General features: G+C 41.1%; 1 protein-coding gene across 3 annotated transcripts in view; it reads left to right on the top strand.

Moving 5' to 3' along the window:
- The window catches only part of CEP350 (centrosomal protein 350), a 118238-nt gene that overhangs the window by 35202 nt on the left and 66582 nt on the right, over positions 1-16454 (top strand). For all 3 annotated transcript variants that reach the window (XM_089671487.1, XM_089671486.1, XM_089671485.1), the window contains exons 7-13: positions 2491-2604; positions 5210-5320; positions 5419-5727; positions 6095-6714; positions 10295-10416; positions 13301-14259; positions 14354-14504. In XM_089671487.1, the coding sequence (XP_089527613.1) occupies positions 2491-2604; positions 5210-5320; positions 5419-5727; positions 6095-6714; positions 10295-10416; positions 13301-14259; positions 14354-14504 (2386 nt within the window). The remainder of the gene's footprint in view (positions 1-2490; positions 2605-5209; positions 5321-5418; positions 5728-6094; positions 6715-10294; positions 10417-13300; positions 14260-14353; positions 14505-16454) is intronic.

The following is a 16454-nucleotide window of genomic DNA, read 5'->3' as shown; positions in this document are numbered from 1 at the left end:
GCAGGGGAGAAGGCAAGAGCTTCAGCAGAGGACCCGAGAAGAAGAGGATGGGGGCTGCTCTGTGATTATCACTTGGGTTATTGCAGCTCCTATTTAGGACATGCAAAACCCACTGGGGATCCACTCACTAGGAATGGCAGATCACAGGCTCAATGGAGCTTGGGACTAAAGGCAAGAATAACATGTAATTTTTTATGATGGCTGACAAAAAACATAGACCGCCACCTAGGCTGGTGGCTCCTCGCTTGTCCCGGTGCAGTTTTCTATTATGACACCCCTGATTTCTCCTGTAGTGTGAGATACAAGCTATGCCTTCATGCCAGATACCTTCCACTGTGGACACACTAATTAATCATTTGTGCCTAACAGCACCTCATTCTCCACAGCAAAAAGAGACCCCTATGGGTTTTAAGAAGTTGACCAAGTAAAAAGAAAAAAAAAAAAAAAGACTTGCACAAATTGATTTTTGTACTGTAGCCTCCCTTGCGGTCTGATTATGTCAGTATTTCTGTGCTCAAAGCGGTATAATTTTTTGCATGGAAATATGTATTTTTTTTTTTATTGTAGGTCTATTCCCTAGTGTAGCTCGAGGTTACCGCTTGTGGTACTGAAACTTTACCCCGAGCTACACTCGGGAATACCTCCAAGGACTGGCTGAACCCTGAAAAGTTTTTTGGTTTTTTACTCCTCCCAAGCTTTTTGCTGATATCTATGCTATAAGAAAATAATTCTACAAAGAAATAAATGTTCTATCCTGGTAGTGGATCTTGCCATTTCTGTTCTTAACAAACCCCTAACAATGCTTCTATGACTTGCTGTTGGAAAGCAGCACTTCTGGTTTGTGGTACTGCCATTCTTCTCTGTAACCTTGGTGTTCACAAAAGTGTTTGCCCTGCTTCTGGCTCATCTGCAAACACAGAACATTCATGTCACTGGGTACCTGGACAATCGTCTGCTGAAGGAATCCTCAGTATGCCAATGTCCAAAGGACCATTCAATTTCTTCGGACCTTTGGCTGGATAATCAACTTCACAAAGTCTGCCTTCCAGCCCTCACACCTTTTTGTTGTACCTTGGTCCAATCTTGGACAAAGCCCAAGTCCCTCAGGAGAAGATTGCTTCTCTGTGTGAATGTTCGGACCTCCAGCTGATTTGAACTTCATATACAGGATGCCAAAAGCTGTTATCTTAGTATTTTATATATGGGTGCACTTTGGGGGAATCACCACAGCAAATGTTTTGCCAGTGACCAATCACATGAAGGTAGCAGCATATAATCCATGTTCTATGATGTCCTGTATTCTTTACTGTACTCCAAGATAAGGAATGTTCAGGTAAGTCAAAGTTTAAATTTTTGTGCACAACATTATACTTGATTTTGCCAAAAGGACATAGAAATTGAATGACTAGGCTGCATGTAATCTAAACCTAGACCAGCTCCCTCACACTCACACACTATTGGTTGCGTTATGTGTGATGCATTTTTTTTAACCGCCTCCCGTCTGCCATTTAGTAATATGACGGATGCAAGGTGGTTCTCTCGTTCTGGGAGGATGTCATATGACGTCGTCCCATTCTAAACGCACATGAGTGGCTCCCGGAGTGCGGCGATCTGCGGTGCGCTGTGTCCCTTGGACACAGCGGATCACCGATCCACGGAAAGAGCCGAAGATGTCGGCTCGTTCATGTAATCAGCTGTGTCCAATCACAGCTGATCACATGTAAACAGGGAAATGCCGGTTATCGGCATTTCTCTCCCCATGAGCTGTCACGCTGACAGCTCGTGAGGAAAGGAGAGCCGGTAATCGGCATTCCTCGGAGGGGACATGTACACAGATCATCAGGGCACTGATGATCAGTTTGCCCTGATGATCTGTGTAGCCCCAGCAGCGCCACCTGTCAGTGTCCATCAGTGCTCATCAATGCCACCTGCCAGTGCCACATATCAGTGCCCATCTGAGCTGCCTTTCAGTGTCACCCATCAGTGCCGCCTATCAGTGCCAGTCAGTGCCATATATGAGTGCTGCCTTTCAGTGCCCATCAGTGCCACCTATCAATGTCCATCAGTGCAGCCTATCCGTGCCCATCACTGCAGCCTCATTAGCGCACATCAGTGAAGGAGAAAAATCACTTATTTACAAAATTGTATAGCTAAAAATAATATTTTTTTTTTCAAAAGTTTCAGTAGTTTTTGGTTTAAGAAAAAATAAAAAACCCAGAGGTGATTAAATACGACCAAAATAAAGCTCTATCTGTCACAAAAAAATGATAAAAATTTCATATGGGTACAGTGTTGCATGACCGCGCAATTGTCATTCAAAGTGTGATAGCGCTGAGAGCTGGAAATTGGCCTGGGCAGGAAGGGGGTATAAGTGCCCTGTAGGCTAGTGGTTAAATAGACTGCTGGTGACTTGGACAGCTTTGACTTTGGTGTCTGGCAGGTGTGGAGAGCTGTGTAAAAACACATTGAACTTGTTTTTTCTTCTCCCAGGTTTTAACCCCCCAGAAACAAAAATTCGTACTCCAGATGGCAAAGTCTGGCAGGAGGCAGAATTTCAGAACCTCAGTGCACAGCTCCACAGTAGATTGGCACCATCATTGCAGGGTGAGTATTTATATGATGGGAACCATGGAGTTTATTTGATTATATATCTGCAGCATCAATAAGGAGAAAACTCCACAGAATACTTGAAGAAGAACTAGGTTTAGTATAAAGGGTTAAATCATGTTACAAATAATGCTTGCACTGCATTGCCATTCTCTAAACCGCTTTTAGCTGTCTCTTGACCAGGTGTTTGCTATACTTTCTATTATAAATGGTATTAAACCATATATGATGGAAAACGTTCTAGTTTTAAAATGCGTGCCTTTTCGAAGTCTCTCTAAACGTAGCTTTGGTCAGTCTCAAAAAGCATGGCCCTAAATTCTTCTATCCCTCAGTTAAAGTTGTTGGAGGGGTTAAGTAACTGCAGCTATGCTTGGTTTCTCCCATCAGTGCAATTTAAAGTTGAAAATACAATTGAGATTGTGACTGCATGCTTACCTGCAAAAATATGTTTGTTGTAGCTTTCTTATTAGGCAGCAGCAGAACCTGGCTTTTTTCAGGCTACCTAATCTGTTGGCTGCATAGCTCAGTGGCCTTAGAATTTCCATACTTCTCCTACATTTGAATAAAGGACAGGGCAACTCACCAGAAAGATAAGTTCTGCCTTCCCATTTAATTGGCAGCAGTAACAATTGCTGATAAAAACAGAGGAGAGAGGGATGTTTTAGATGGAGATAAAAGATGGGGATTATTACTGCCTAATTCCTGACAATAATTAAAGTAGGTGCTAAAGAAAACTTAGTGAGGGGATGGTTATGTCCAGGGCCAGGACAAGGGATGGGTGGAAGGGGCAGAAGCCCGGGGCGCAACAATTTATTAGGGGGGGGCGCAAGTGAAGTTCAGACTCAGTGCTGGTAAAGTCTGGATTCAGCCTTCCCCAGTAGAGATCACTGCCACTGTGGATCATCACACAGAACATCACACAGCGCTTCAGTGGTGTGCCGAGTGCACTCCTGCACCCGACAGTAATGTTGATTGAAATACATTCACTTCTCTGTTGGGCAGAGTGATCTCTGCCCGACAGATGCTTTCTAGGCCTGGCCCGGCGTGACATTATTCAGAGGCCAGGACTGGGAGGCTGGCAGAGAGGGGAAGAGTGAGTGGTGCTGCGAGGAACCTGTGTGCAAGTGAGCAGTGCAGATCTTTCTTCCTAACATTACTTCTAGACACGCAGGGGATCACGTGACCTGACCAGACTGGAAGGGGCTGAAAATATGTAAATATATACATCCTTATTACACAGGTTAGTCAGGTTAGGCCAGATTAGTTAGGTTTTGGCTGGAATTCTATTATAAGAGGGGGCTAAATAGCATAACCCATCTATGCTGGGGGTTGTTATTGCTTCTATTGCCACCAATGCTGGGGATTATTGGAGAAACTGCCATCAAAGCTGGGGGTTATTACGTAATCTGGCACCAATGCTGGCAGTTATTGTTGCAAAAATTGGCACCAATGCTGGGGTTTATTATTGCTGCTACTGACACCAATGCAGGGGGTTAGTACTAGGGATTATTATTGCAGAAACTTGCATCAATGCTGGAGTTAATTTTGCAAAAACTGTCATTTATGCTGGGGGTTATTATTGCTACTACTGACACCCATGTTGTGGATTATATTATTGTGTAAACTGGCACTAATGTTGGGGGTTATTGCAGAAACTGCCATTTAGGGCTGGGAATATAGTTGCAGAAACTGGCACAGATGTTGAGTTGTTATTGCTACTATTGACACCAATGCTGTGGGGTTTATTGGCACTGATACTGGGGGTTAATATTTTGGAAACTGCTATTTATGCTGGGGATTATTTTTCCACAAAAGGGCACCAATGCTGGGGGTTATTACTACAAAAACTGGCACAGATGCTGGGGGTATATCGTTGCTGCTCTTGACACCAATGCTGTGGGATATTATGTAAACTGGCACTGACTCTTTCACAAGAAATGGGGGGGCATAGTTTGCCATTTTCGCCCTGAGCACCAACTGCTTTTGTCCCAGCACTGGTTATGTCACTTCCCTTAAACAGAAGCACAATCTTTATCACTTCCCACTGAAGCCGAATAGAGGTAATAGAACAGACTCTGCTAGATGGGATATGGATAAAATGAAAGATAATACAATTTTGCAAGTGTGCTTGTATGTTTCAGAGCATTTTCAATAGGGAAAAAAGATCCCTTAGTTCTTTACTCAAGTGCACGTATACAAAGCCATGTTATAATGTATGTGATTGTAGTGGCGCAGATGTTCTTACCCACAAATGCATTTGTGCAGTTTCCAATGGAGTCACACAAAAACTTGCAACTGTTAAAAAATATTACACTGCAAGGATAGATAACTGTACCTGCAGAATTGCTATAACCTGCAGGAATCAGTATTCAGCCACCACCTTTGTCTTGATGCACTAGAAATCAAATTTCCAGTGACTGTGCTACAGCTGGTAAAATAAAACCATACATAACTTAATGTTATGTTCTCGCTAAAATTGTGTGTGTGGGTGGAGTTAATTTTTAATGAATCAAGAAATTACATTGATAATGGGAAATAAGCTAATACAAAAATGAGGTTGACAGTGCAAAACAAAATGGAGTCTTGTCTCCTGTCTATATAGATGTTATGTCTTCAAGTGAAAAGACAAAAGAGAAAAGAACATCTAGACCAGTGAGGAAAGTGCAGAGATTGGGAGGAGCAGGAGGCTCTGCAAGTCCTGATGGGAAAATGGGTGAGTAGCATGTAACGTAGGTGCGATTTTTAGTTTTTTGTTTTTTTTGTGTGTGTTTAATTGTTTTTATTACGGTTTCCTTGTATTTTGTGGTTCAGGGCACATCATTAGTACATCTTCATGGAGAGATGGTCAAAAACTGGTAAAACAAATCTTGGGTCCTGCACCTAAGGTTGAGAAGGAAGCAAAGACCCAGTCTAATGATGTTCAAATAAACAAACAGACTTCTTCCAAAAATGTAGCAATGGATAAAAGGTCAGCATCCAAAGAGAGGAGCATAGAAAGAAGAATGGTATCTGATGATCAGCAGAGGAAAGGGCGATCAAAGTCGAGTGATCGACATACTGGCAAAAGATCCTGTTCCAAAGAACCACCTAATGAGAACCAGGACAAAAATAATAGATCAGGTTGGTGGGTTCTATTCCTCCTTTTTTAATGTTTTCTTATAGGACATTTTTTTTCCTGAAAGAAGCAATATCTGCTAGAAATGTAATTTGAATAATTACAGAATATAATTTTTCCTGCTGCAAAAACATGGAGCCCCAATCCTCTTTTAGAAATGTATCTATATTTAATAATCCCTTAGAATGGCACTCCCCTTCTAATGTCCACAACTGCGGAGAGGTGAAAACTTGAGTGCAGAGACCTTGATCCTGGTGTCCATGATTAAAAAAAAAAAAGCGGTTGACACAACCTCACTCTATGTACCTCGGACTGAAGTATCCTTTTTCAGTGGACCACCCTTTTAATACTTTTATACTTTCACTTTTTTAGCTCACTCTTCAAGTCGTTCCGAGTCGCATCATGCTGAGAATTCTACCTGGGGCCAAACTAACAACACAAATAGTTTAAACAATAACAAGAAGTCACAGACTACAGAGAAGCAGAAAGTCAATGCTGAATCAACGGAGGTGAGAAAAGATTTTCTTCCACTGGAAATCAGAGGGATCTTAGAAGATCTGCAGTTGGACAGTGCAGTTGATGGTGCTAAACAGGTCCGTAACAGAAGTCACAGCCCCATCAAAAGGAAGCCTGAAAAGGGACAAGTTTTTGAGGAGCCACATATCTCCTCGAAAAGGAGGCATTATGACACTGAGCAGGTACGGTTATATATTATGCGCCAACAGGAGGAGAGGAAAAAGAGGCAACATGAACAAAGGGAGGCCCAGCGGCAAGCTGAGGAACAGAAGAACAAGCGACTGCAAGAATTGTATCAAAAACAAAAGGAGGCTTGTAGCAAAGCTAAAAGTGCTTCTGTGGGACAGCGTGAGAAGGAAGCACAGGACACTGCATCAAGCAAGTCTTTAGAACCAAATGCGCGGAGACCACACGATACTTACGCCAAACTGCTGTTAGGACAAGCCTGGCCTGAAGTCTCTACACAGGAAAAGCAGGTGGGTTTTATTGTGAAATTTCTTTTTAAAAGTTTACAGCTCCTCAAGTTAGAAAAATAAAAAATAAAATTAACAGCAGGTTAAAGTGGGAGTAAACTCCCAATGGACACTTGTATTTACAGGTAAGCCTATAATAAAGCTTACCTGTAGGTACAAAGAATACCCGTGCCATTCCTATAGAGCTCTGTGCCGCTGCAGAGACTCCCACACGCATGCGCTGGAGTGACATCATCGTGGCTTGGCCAATCAAGCGGCCAGAGCCCACGAACCTGGAAGGAAGACTGGGTGAAGATGGAAGCCCTGTCAGCAGTGACAGCCCGCCAGCTGGAGGCCTTTTGTAACTAAGGTAAGTCTTTCATAATGTGCTAGTATGTGAGGCATACTGGCACATTATGACATTACCTTGCAGGGAGATTTTTTTTTTTTTTTTTTTTTTCGAAAGTCAAATTTACTACCCCTTTTTAATGAAATGGAAATTAAAAAAAAATCAACAGGGCAACTTGCGTACAAATTGCAGATGAATTTTAGATCCTATTTCTTTCTTGTTCATTGAAATACACAGGATTCAGAGACAGTTGGGTTTTCCTCGCCGTGAAATCCTTTTCTTGGAGTTCACTCTGTGTTGATGGTTTTACTCTCAGTACTGATCTGTTACAAAACTGAGGTGTGCTGGGATTGAGATGGGTTATACCAGCCTTGTCACTGGTTTTCTGTTTGCCAGTGTCTAGATCCTCTTGCAGATGGCAGTATAACCCAATTGACTCTAAATCCTGTATTCCTCATTGAACTCCAAGGAAGAATTTTGTCATGAGCACAAAAAAGCATTTTTTTTTTTTTTTTGTACTATATCTACTATTTTGTATATTTATTTATTTTAGTTCGGTTCATGACAGTGTACTGTTTACCAAGTGGGTAGCAGCCATTGTATTGATACTACCCCTATGATGTCCATGTCTATAACCCTGCTCTCAAAGTTACTTAGAACCTAGAAAACCTTGCACAAATGTGATGGTTATCACTGTAATGAATTCCATGCTACCAATACTAGTTCCAGAGCAATAAAGATGCATTTTGTCATTCAGTTTAGGAACTTAAATTGAACTAAGCATGTCAAAATTGGCTTGTTTAGTATTGTATCCAAACTTTAGAGAGAGTCTGTGCATTTGCATACATTTTTCAATCTGCTATCCTAAGCTATGGAGTAGGTTTAGTGAACCTACTTACTTGGCCCAAACTCGCAGCACAGCAGGCAGTGTGTGAAGGGTGTGATGGCCATTGCTAACATCCTTCTGCAATGCTAGTTGCCTGGCAATTTTTCTTATCAACTGGCTCTAACATTTGAAATCCATGAACCTGAAACGAGTTTGCAGATAAAGTACGTCGTATTTTTCTTATTTTGCACACACGTTTAGAGTTATAAAATATTGAACAGTATCTGTACAGTTTTGCAATATCTCTGCAACCTCTTGAAGATCTACCAGTAATTATGTGTTGTCTCTACCTGAAAAATACATTCAGTTCTGAAATCCAATCAGGCAGGCCCTCTACGTAAATGTAATCGTTAGGGTTTAGAATGTGCATTTGGCGTGTGGCCAGTGCAGTCTTCAAAGTGTGCGCGCATATGTATCTATATCAATATCTATCATCTCTCTCTGTATGTGTATATATATGCACGCACACACACACACACACACCTCTCTCAGCATAAATGAGTACACCCCAACAGAGTTGTCAGAAAACCTTTACTTTCCTTTCAAAATCAACATTTTCTATGGGACCCTATACTACAAAATAGTCCCACAAATGCAGGCCATTGATGGCAAACAAGATTTTTTTAATTTGCACACTCAAAATATTTTTACTAACAAATTCATTCAAGACCATGTTGAAAATAAATACACCCCAGTGAAAGTCTTAGAAGCAAAGCTAAATTTTAGACATCAAAATCCTAATTAACAAAAATTCAGCTACAGGTGAGTCTAATTATTCATTAAACAGGTGTCCAGCAGGCAGATGATTATAAAAGGGTGTTATTTAACAAAGAAAACCCCTTCCCGTTTCATGCTGTCAGCAGTGGCACCACATGGAAGAGAAATGTCACAAGACCTGAGAAAGAAAATAATTTATTTACACAAGAAAGGTGAAGGCTACAAGAAGAACAGCAAACCTTTACTTATCAGTCAGAATACTGTAGCAAAAGTGATAAAAAAAAAAAAAAAAGATGGAACTGCAGCCATCCCACAGATGTCCAGGCAGTCCACGGAAGTTAACACCTCAACAGGAGCGTCTTCTGAATAAAATCACTCATGCAGGTTCACTGTAGTTGGCTGAAGATGTAGACAGCCATACTGGGGTGAATTTCTCCCATAACACAATACTGCGTACACTGCAGAGGAATGACATGCATGGGTGTTGTCATGCATGAAGGAAGCCTCTCCTAAAGCCCATGCTCAAAAAAGACCGCCTAAAATTTGCCAGGGACCATGCTGAAAAAGATTACTGAGACTCTGTACTCGAGTGACGAGAAAAAGATAAATGTTTTTGGAACCGATTGGCTTCAAAACTGTATGGTGTTGCAAAGGTGAAGAGTACAAAAATGCAGGGTGCCTAAAATGAAACGTGTGGCAGTGCCCTTCTGTGGGGCTGCATGAGTCCTGCTGATGTCGGGAGCTGTATTTCATTGATGGTATCATGAATTCACAGATGAACTGCTCTATATTGAAAGAGAAGATTATTATTATTATACAGGATTTATATAGCGCCAACAGTTTGTTCAGCGCTTTACAATATAAAGATGCTACCATCACTCCATACTCTCGGTTGTCGTGAACATTTCCAGCATGACAATGATCCAAAACATGCATCTAAAGCCACTGTTTCTGAAGAGGTTTAAGTGATTCAGTGGCCAAGTATGTCTCTGAGACCAAATAAACACCTATGGGGAATTCTGAAGTTGAGCATCACTCTCCACCCAGCATCCAGACTCTAAAAAAGGTTGTTCCTGAAGAATGTAAAAAGATCGATATTGCAATATGACGCCAACTTGTTCATTCCATGCCTAGTAGACTTGGTGCTGTCCTTTACAAATCACGGAGATCATACAAAATACTAGACGGAGTAGTTTTTGTTGTGGGGTGTGTTCATTTTTGCATCGACTAATTTGAGTAAAACTGAAGATTATTGTAATCTAAGTTATATTATTAACTTTAGTTTCATGTAATGGGCTAAGCAAATGTTGGAACATTTTGGAAATTGTTCTTGTCTTCATTGAGATATTGATTGAAATCTCACTTTTCAAAAGGGGTGTACTCATTTATGCTTAGAACTGTGTATATATATATATGTGTGTGTGTGTGTGTGTGTGTGTGTGTGTGTGTATGTATGTATATGTGTATATATATATATATATATATATGTGTGTGTGTGTGTGTGTATATATGTGTGTGTATATATATGTATGTATATATATATATAGCGCGAGATGTGTATAATTTATGCAAGAAGCCTGTCTACACTGTATGTTGCAGCAAATGCAGAGTTCAAATAGAAATTTGTTTGTTTTTTTTTTCCCCCCAAAAAGACAAATCCTTTGTATCAGCCTTCAGGCGAGTCAGACAAAGAGAATAAAGGCCAGGAGAGACCTCATAGTGCCTCTTCCAGTAGTGACCTCTCCCTCTCTGAACCTCTGCAGCCTCTTCTCAGGTGAGTAATTCCTACTTCCAGTAACTTTTTAGTAAGTTCCCAAATTTATAAAATGGCAACTTCACAAATTTATATCTAGCCTTTTAGAGTGCATGGAAATGCATTTCCACACTTGCGTGTCAGCCACTAATTTATCTTATCTTAATCGTGCTGTACAGGATTTGTTGTCGTAGACTGTTACACAGTATGCCACTATAACACTGAATAATGCATTTCTGGGAATGCCTCCCAGTGCACTCTCCTATAAACCCCACTTTTTCGGTGGAATGCTAGTGTTTTGCTAGTGTCCTTAGGTGATGGACCTTTTTTCTGTTGGAAAAATGTCTGCACAGTTTCCTTTTTTTTTTCCTTGACTGCTTTGACTGAATTTCTATCAATATCCCACTACTCAGTGCTTCAGGGCTAACTAGCAATTTTCAGATCAGTTGCCCTCAATGTACATCTTGGGAGCTATACCAGGACCCAGAAACAGCAGGGCCAGCCTGTAATGTTTGCTTACTTTGGCACGTGGTGCAATGGGTGTAGTTAGCTGCAGGGTGCCTAGACTTCTTCAAAACTATGCCCACTATGATGGGTGAAGTTTGATCCCCTCCTGAAACCTGCAGCATGGATAAGGTTAGACAAGCTTTCCCTATAGTTGTGACCATGCCTGTTTTTACATGTGGGATTTTATTTCAGTTAGTGTGTTAACCCACCCCTGTAAATGTTTTTACTTTGTTAGTGGTAGGAAACATTTTGCCTTTGTGAATTTCAGCAGGTTTTTCCCCATGGAACGTTTCTGCTCAGGTGGTGACGTAGTTGCAAATGCCTTCAAGCTGATGCACATCCATCTGTTATTTCCGCCAAATTCACAAGAAGAAAGACTGCTCCTTGTTACCTGCTTCTCCAAAGACAGAGGACATTGGTCTGAGTGCGGGCTATCGCAGCTTTCTTCCCGGACATACAAATACTTTCCCTTTCCACATCCATTTCATGATTTCCTCCCCTTGGTATCTACTCTAAGACTTTAGCCATGGTCTTGTCTTCCAACAATTTAAAGCCTTATCAAGCCCCTTCAAACTTTTGGATCCCATATCCTGTAGTATCTAAGGCTGATTCTAGAAACTGCCAAAATGTTACTTCCCCCAAGAAAAGATTGCTTTTCCGAGGTCCAGTTGTCTAACTTTCAGATTAAACAGGCATCCCTCAACTCTCTTCTGCATGAGGGTCCTGGGCCTTATGGTGGCCTCCTTCAAGGTGGTTCCCTTTTCTCAGTCCACTCTATACTTTTATGGTGTGTGTGTATACACAGCCTGGCTCAGGAGCATGCCCACACAGGTGCCCCTATAGCACATGGCGAGGGATCGCTAAAGAAGAGGAAAGGGATATATGTATAAACTTTTTTTTTTTTTTTCTTTATTTTAGGAGAAAAATTAGCCTTTAGAATCACTTACTGATTAACTTGACTGCAGCATCTTCTTTCAGAAAAACTGATTTATTTATTTGTCATCCTTGAAGGTCCCAAAAAGGAACATCCTGCTTTTTTTTTCCCCAGCCATAGCCGGTGGCTCAGTCAGCTCATTTACAGGGTTTTTTCCTTCCAGGAAAGGGTTCCTCCTTTCCCTATCAGGGCCCACTCTACCAGATCATCAATGTTTCTTGTGGCTTCAAGTGTCAAGTATCAGTTTTGCAGAGTTGCAATGCTGCCACCTGGTTTTGAGCTTTGTTTAATGTGGGCCTGTTTGTTGTTTGCCATATTATTGCCCACCCCTTGTTTTATTGGTTGGTGATACCACATGGTCTACCAAGACCTGTGTCCTGCGCTGTTCTATTAAAATAATGGTAATTTTGACTTCCCTCTGTCCTCTCTTTTTCCTCATTGTTTGCTACAGAACTGGGAGTCCTACAGGTGGGTGGGATTATATGATGGTGCCTGGGAGGGTGGGGGGGACACTCTGCTGCTAACTCACATGTTGCACCATGTACCAACATCAGCACAAAATACAGGATCCAGTGCCCAAAGCAAACATTACAGGCCATGGGAGTGCTCATTTGTCCACATCTCCTCTTGCAACATACTATTGGTCTGTGACCATCAGTCTGAGGCATACATATCAGAGTGTGGGACATAGTTAGACTGGAGTTTGACAGTTTTATATCCACTGAAGTCAAAATGTTTTATAACCATGTGCAATGCACTTCAGGGTTCCCAAGGTGCTTTGGCAGCTTTAATGGATGTCCATGGGTAAAACACAGGTTTTCATTAAAACATAAGTTTGCCCTCTATTCTATACTTGATGAATTGTAAATGGCATAGCTCCTCCTGTTGGAAATGGGGAAGGTCCTCCCATTCCAGATTCAGCACTGGGGAGGTCGTCTCTAGGAAAAAACGCTGACCCGTTATTCCTCTCTGTCCTGCAGTTTGCAGAATGGGCTGCATTTCACAATAATGCACCCCCTCAGCTCAGGGTTCAGCTAGAGACCGAAACCACGCACTGTACACGTGCAGAATTTAAAAGGGTTTGGAAGGGCCACTATCAAGCTAAGCTGGGACAGAATGCATTGGATATGCTAGCAGTGTGAATGGCCCTGATTGTCCGCTAGGAGCCACATTATTGTGAAAGTCAGGCCATGATTGAAATGGTAGGACAAAGAGGAATAAGGGGCCAGTGTTTTTGTTTTTCAGCAAATGACCCCAACAGCTGTTTCTAGAATGGAAGAACCTTTCTTCATTTCCAAAAGACACTATGGTATATACTGTACTATCCATTGGATATAGAATCACATTGCAGATTTTCTGAAAATCTACCTAAAAGTGAACTTACAATTTAAATAACGTTTCTTATTTGAATATTATATTTTATGTTTGTGTATTTTATTTTATTTATTTATTTATTTTTTTAAGGAATGACCTTGTAGAGACATCAATTTATCCTCAACCAGACAGGCTGACCTCAAAAAGTTTATTACCTCATTCTTATAACCAGACACCAGGAGAAGCGGGAATTCTTCCTCAGTATCTTGCCCTTCCTAAAGACTTTGAATCTCTGTTCAGCAACTGGAAAAGTTCTACAAATGTATTTCCATCCAATCACAAGGCAAATGTCCAAGGAAAACCATCCGCCGATTTCAAGAGTAATCTGGATCGCATAGAATCTTTAAAAGCAACAGCAGTATCGCTGTCCTCTAGAATAGAAAGTGAAGCTAAAAAGTTAGCTGGTGGTTCACTTAACTTTCCACCTGCATGGTCTGTAGATTCAGAGCCAAGACCGCCAATAAAAGCAGCTTGGAAGAAGCCGGATAGTCCCCCAGAACGAGAGAACCGAGAGGATGTTTTCTCCAGTAGGATGCAGAAAATGCTAAGCACATGTTGCAGTAACTTCTCCCAGGATGACCTTCCTGGGGCAAACCATCTCTATAGGAAACATCCTGATGAGCTTATTCCTCCCAAGTCCACCTCTCTGGGGGCAGGTAGTGTTGGACAGGAAGAAAAATTGCCTGTGCAAAAACATGAAACATTTGCAAGACCTTCTGAAATGTCAAAGAAAGCCTCTCTGTCTCCAAACTCCAGCACCAGCTCTATTAGTGAAGGGCCAATATTGAGTGAAGCCAGCTTTTCTGAAGGGGAAGGTGTTCCTAAGCATGAGTCACAACCCAATCTAGCTGAAACTCTTAAAAATAAAGAGTTCTGCATTCGGGACACCAAATCTTTTGCTCCACTTTACGAGTTCCAGAGGGAGGCTGATAAGTACCTACCTTTGCCAACGTCTAGCATTAGACCCGATCCTTGGGAGGAGTTGGCGAAGGGAAGTCCGCACAGTGTCATCAACATCTTTACCAAATCTTACCAGCATTATGGCAAAGGTAAGGATAATAGAACATGTTTTTAAAGAGTGTGCAATGTATTCTTGTGGATATTTGTTTGACCTCTTTTTTTTTTAATTTTTTATATAAACAGAGCTAAATGAACAAACTGAAGAAAACGTACCAGATACTCAGCCTGTGCATTCAGCAGCCAGTCCTCAGAACAGCATCTCCTATGCAGATGATTTTGTTTCATCCCAAGCTATTGAATCGACCATAGAGTCTCAGAAATCTGCTTATCGAAGGTTAGAATTCTTTATGCAATTGATGTTAGTTGTACTAAATAAATTAAAATAGTTATTCTTGCTACATACATACATACATACATACATACATACATACAGTGGGGATCGAAAGTTTGGGCACCCCAGCTAAAAATTTGTATTAATGTGCATAAAGAAGCCAAGGAAAGATGGAAAAATCTCCAAAAGGCATCAAATTACAGATTAGACATTCTTATAATATGTCAACAAAAGTTAGATTTTATTTCCATCATTTTACACTTTCAAAATAACAGAAAACAAAAAAATGGCTTCTGCAAAAGTTTGGGCCCCCTGCAGAGTTAATATCTTGTACTGCCCCCTTTGGCAAGTATCACAGCTTGTAAACGCTTTTTGTAGCCAGCCAAGAGTCTTTCAATTCTTGTTTGAGGTATCTTTGCCCATTCTTCCTTACAAAAGTCTTCCAGTTCTTTGAGATTTCTGGGCTGTCTGTCACGCACTGCTTTTTTAAGGTCTATCCATAGATTTTCAATTATGTTGAGGTCAGGAGATTGTGAAGGCCATGGCAAAACCTTCAGTTTACGCCTCTTGATGTAATCCCCCGTGGATTTCGAGGTGTGTTTAGGATCATTATCCATTTGTAGAAGCCATCCTCTCTTTAACTTCAGCTTTTTCACAGATGGCATCAAGTTACCATCGAAAATTTGCAGAAATTTTATTGAATCCATTTTTCCTTCTACTCGGGAGATGTTCCCTGTGCCACTGGCTGCAACACAACCCCAAAGCATGATTGATCCAACCCCATGCTTAACAGTTGGACAGAGGTTCTTTTCATTAAATTCTGTGCCCCTTCTTCTCCAAACGTACCTTTGCTCATTCCGGCCAAAAAGTTCAATTTTTACCTCATCGGTCCACAGAACTTGGTTCCAAAATGCATCAGGCTTGTCTATATGTTCATTTGCAAAGTTCAAAAGATGATTTTTGTGGTGAGGACGTAGAAGAGGTTTTCTTCTGATGGCTCCTCCATGAAGACCATATTTGTACAAGTATCTCTTTATAGTGGAATAGTGTACCACAACTCCAGTGTCTGCCAGATCTTTCTGGAGGGATCGTGCAGTCAAACGTGGGTTTTGAATTGTTTTTCTCACAATCCTGAGAGCTGTTCTGTCTGATATTTTTCTTGGTCTTCCAGATCTTGCTTTAACTTCCACTGTTCCTGATGACTGCCATTTCTTAATTACATTCCGAACAGAGGATATTGACATCTGAAAACGCTTTGCTTTCTTCTTATAGCCTTCTCCAGCTTTGTGAGCGTCAACTATTTTCAGTTTCAGTTTTCTAGACAACTGCTTAGAAGAACCCATGGTGCTGATTGTTGGGGCAAGGTCAGATGAGTCTGGGCATTTAAAACCTTTGAGATTGGCATCACCTGGTCTTCCCAGACAATGATTGAGAACAATCCATGACACTGGCAGGTCTCAGCTTGGCAAAGGGGGCAGTGCATGCTATAAATTCTGCAGGGTGCCCAAACTTTTGCAGACGCCATTTTTTTGTTTTCTGTTATTTTGAAAGTGTAAATGATGGAAATAAAATCTAACTTTTGTTGACATATTATAAGAATGTCTAATCTGTAATTTGATGCCTTTTGGAGATTTTTCCATCTTTCCTTGGCTTCTTTATGCACATTAATACAAATTTTTACCTGGGGTGCCCAAACTTTCGATCCCCACTGTACATATCGAAATATGCATGATATCATTATGCTGATAAGGATAAAACCTAAACCTATTGATTATTTTTGCTATTTTAAAAACCACTTGGCCAACATCTACTATTGAAGTAAATGCTTAAAGAAGAACTTTAACTTCTTGAGTCCCCAGCGCAAAACTGCATCGGGAGTCAGAGAATCAGTACTCCCAGCAGTAACAGATTACTGCTATAGTGGACTATTGCTGACCAATTGTATTCAGCAGT

The sequence above is a fragment of the Staurois parvus genome, unplaced genomic scaffold, assembly GCF_062004578.1.
Source record: "Staurois parvus isolate SC_StPar_1 unplaced genomic scaffold, SC_StPar_1.0 ptg000106l, whole genome shotgun sequence".
NCBI lineage: Eukaryota > Metazoa > Chordata > Amphibia > Anura > Ranidae > Staurois > Staurois parvus.
This window is presented reverse-complemented; position numbering and strand designations above follow the sequence as displayed.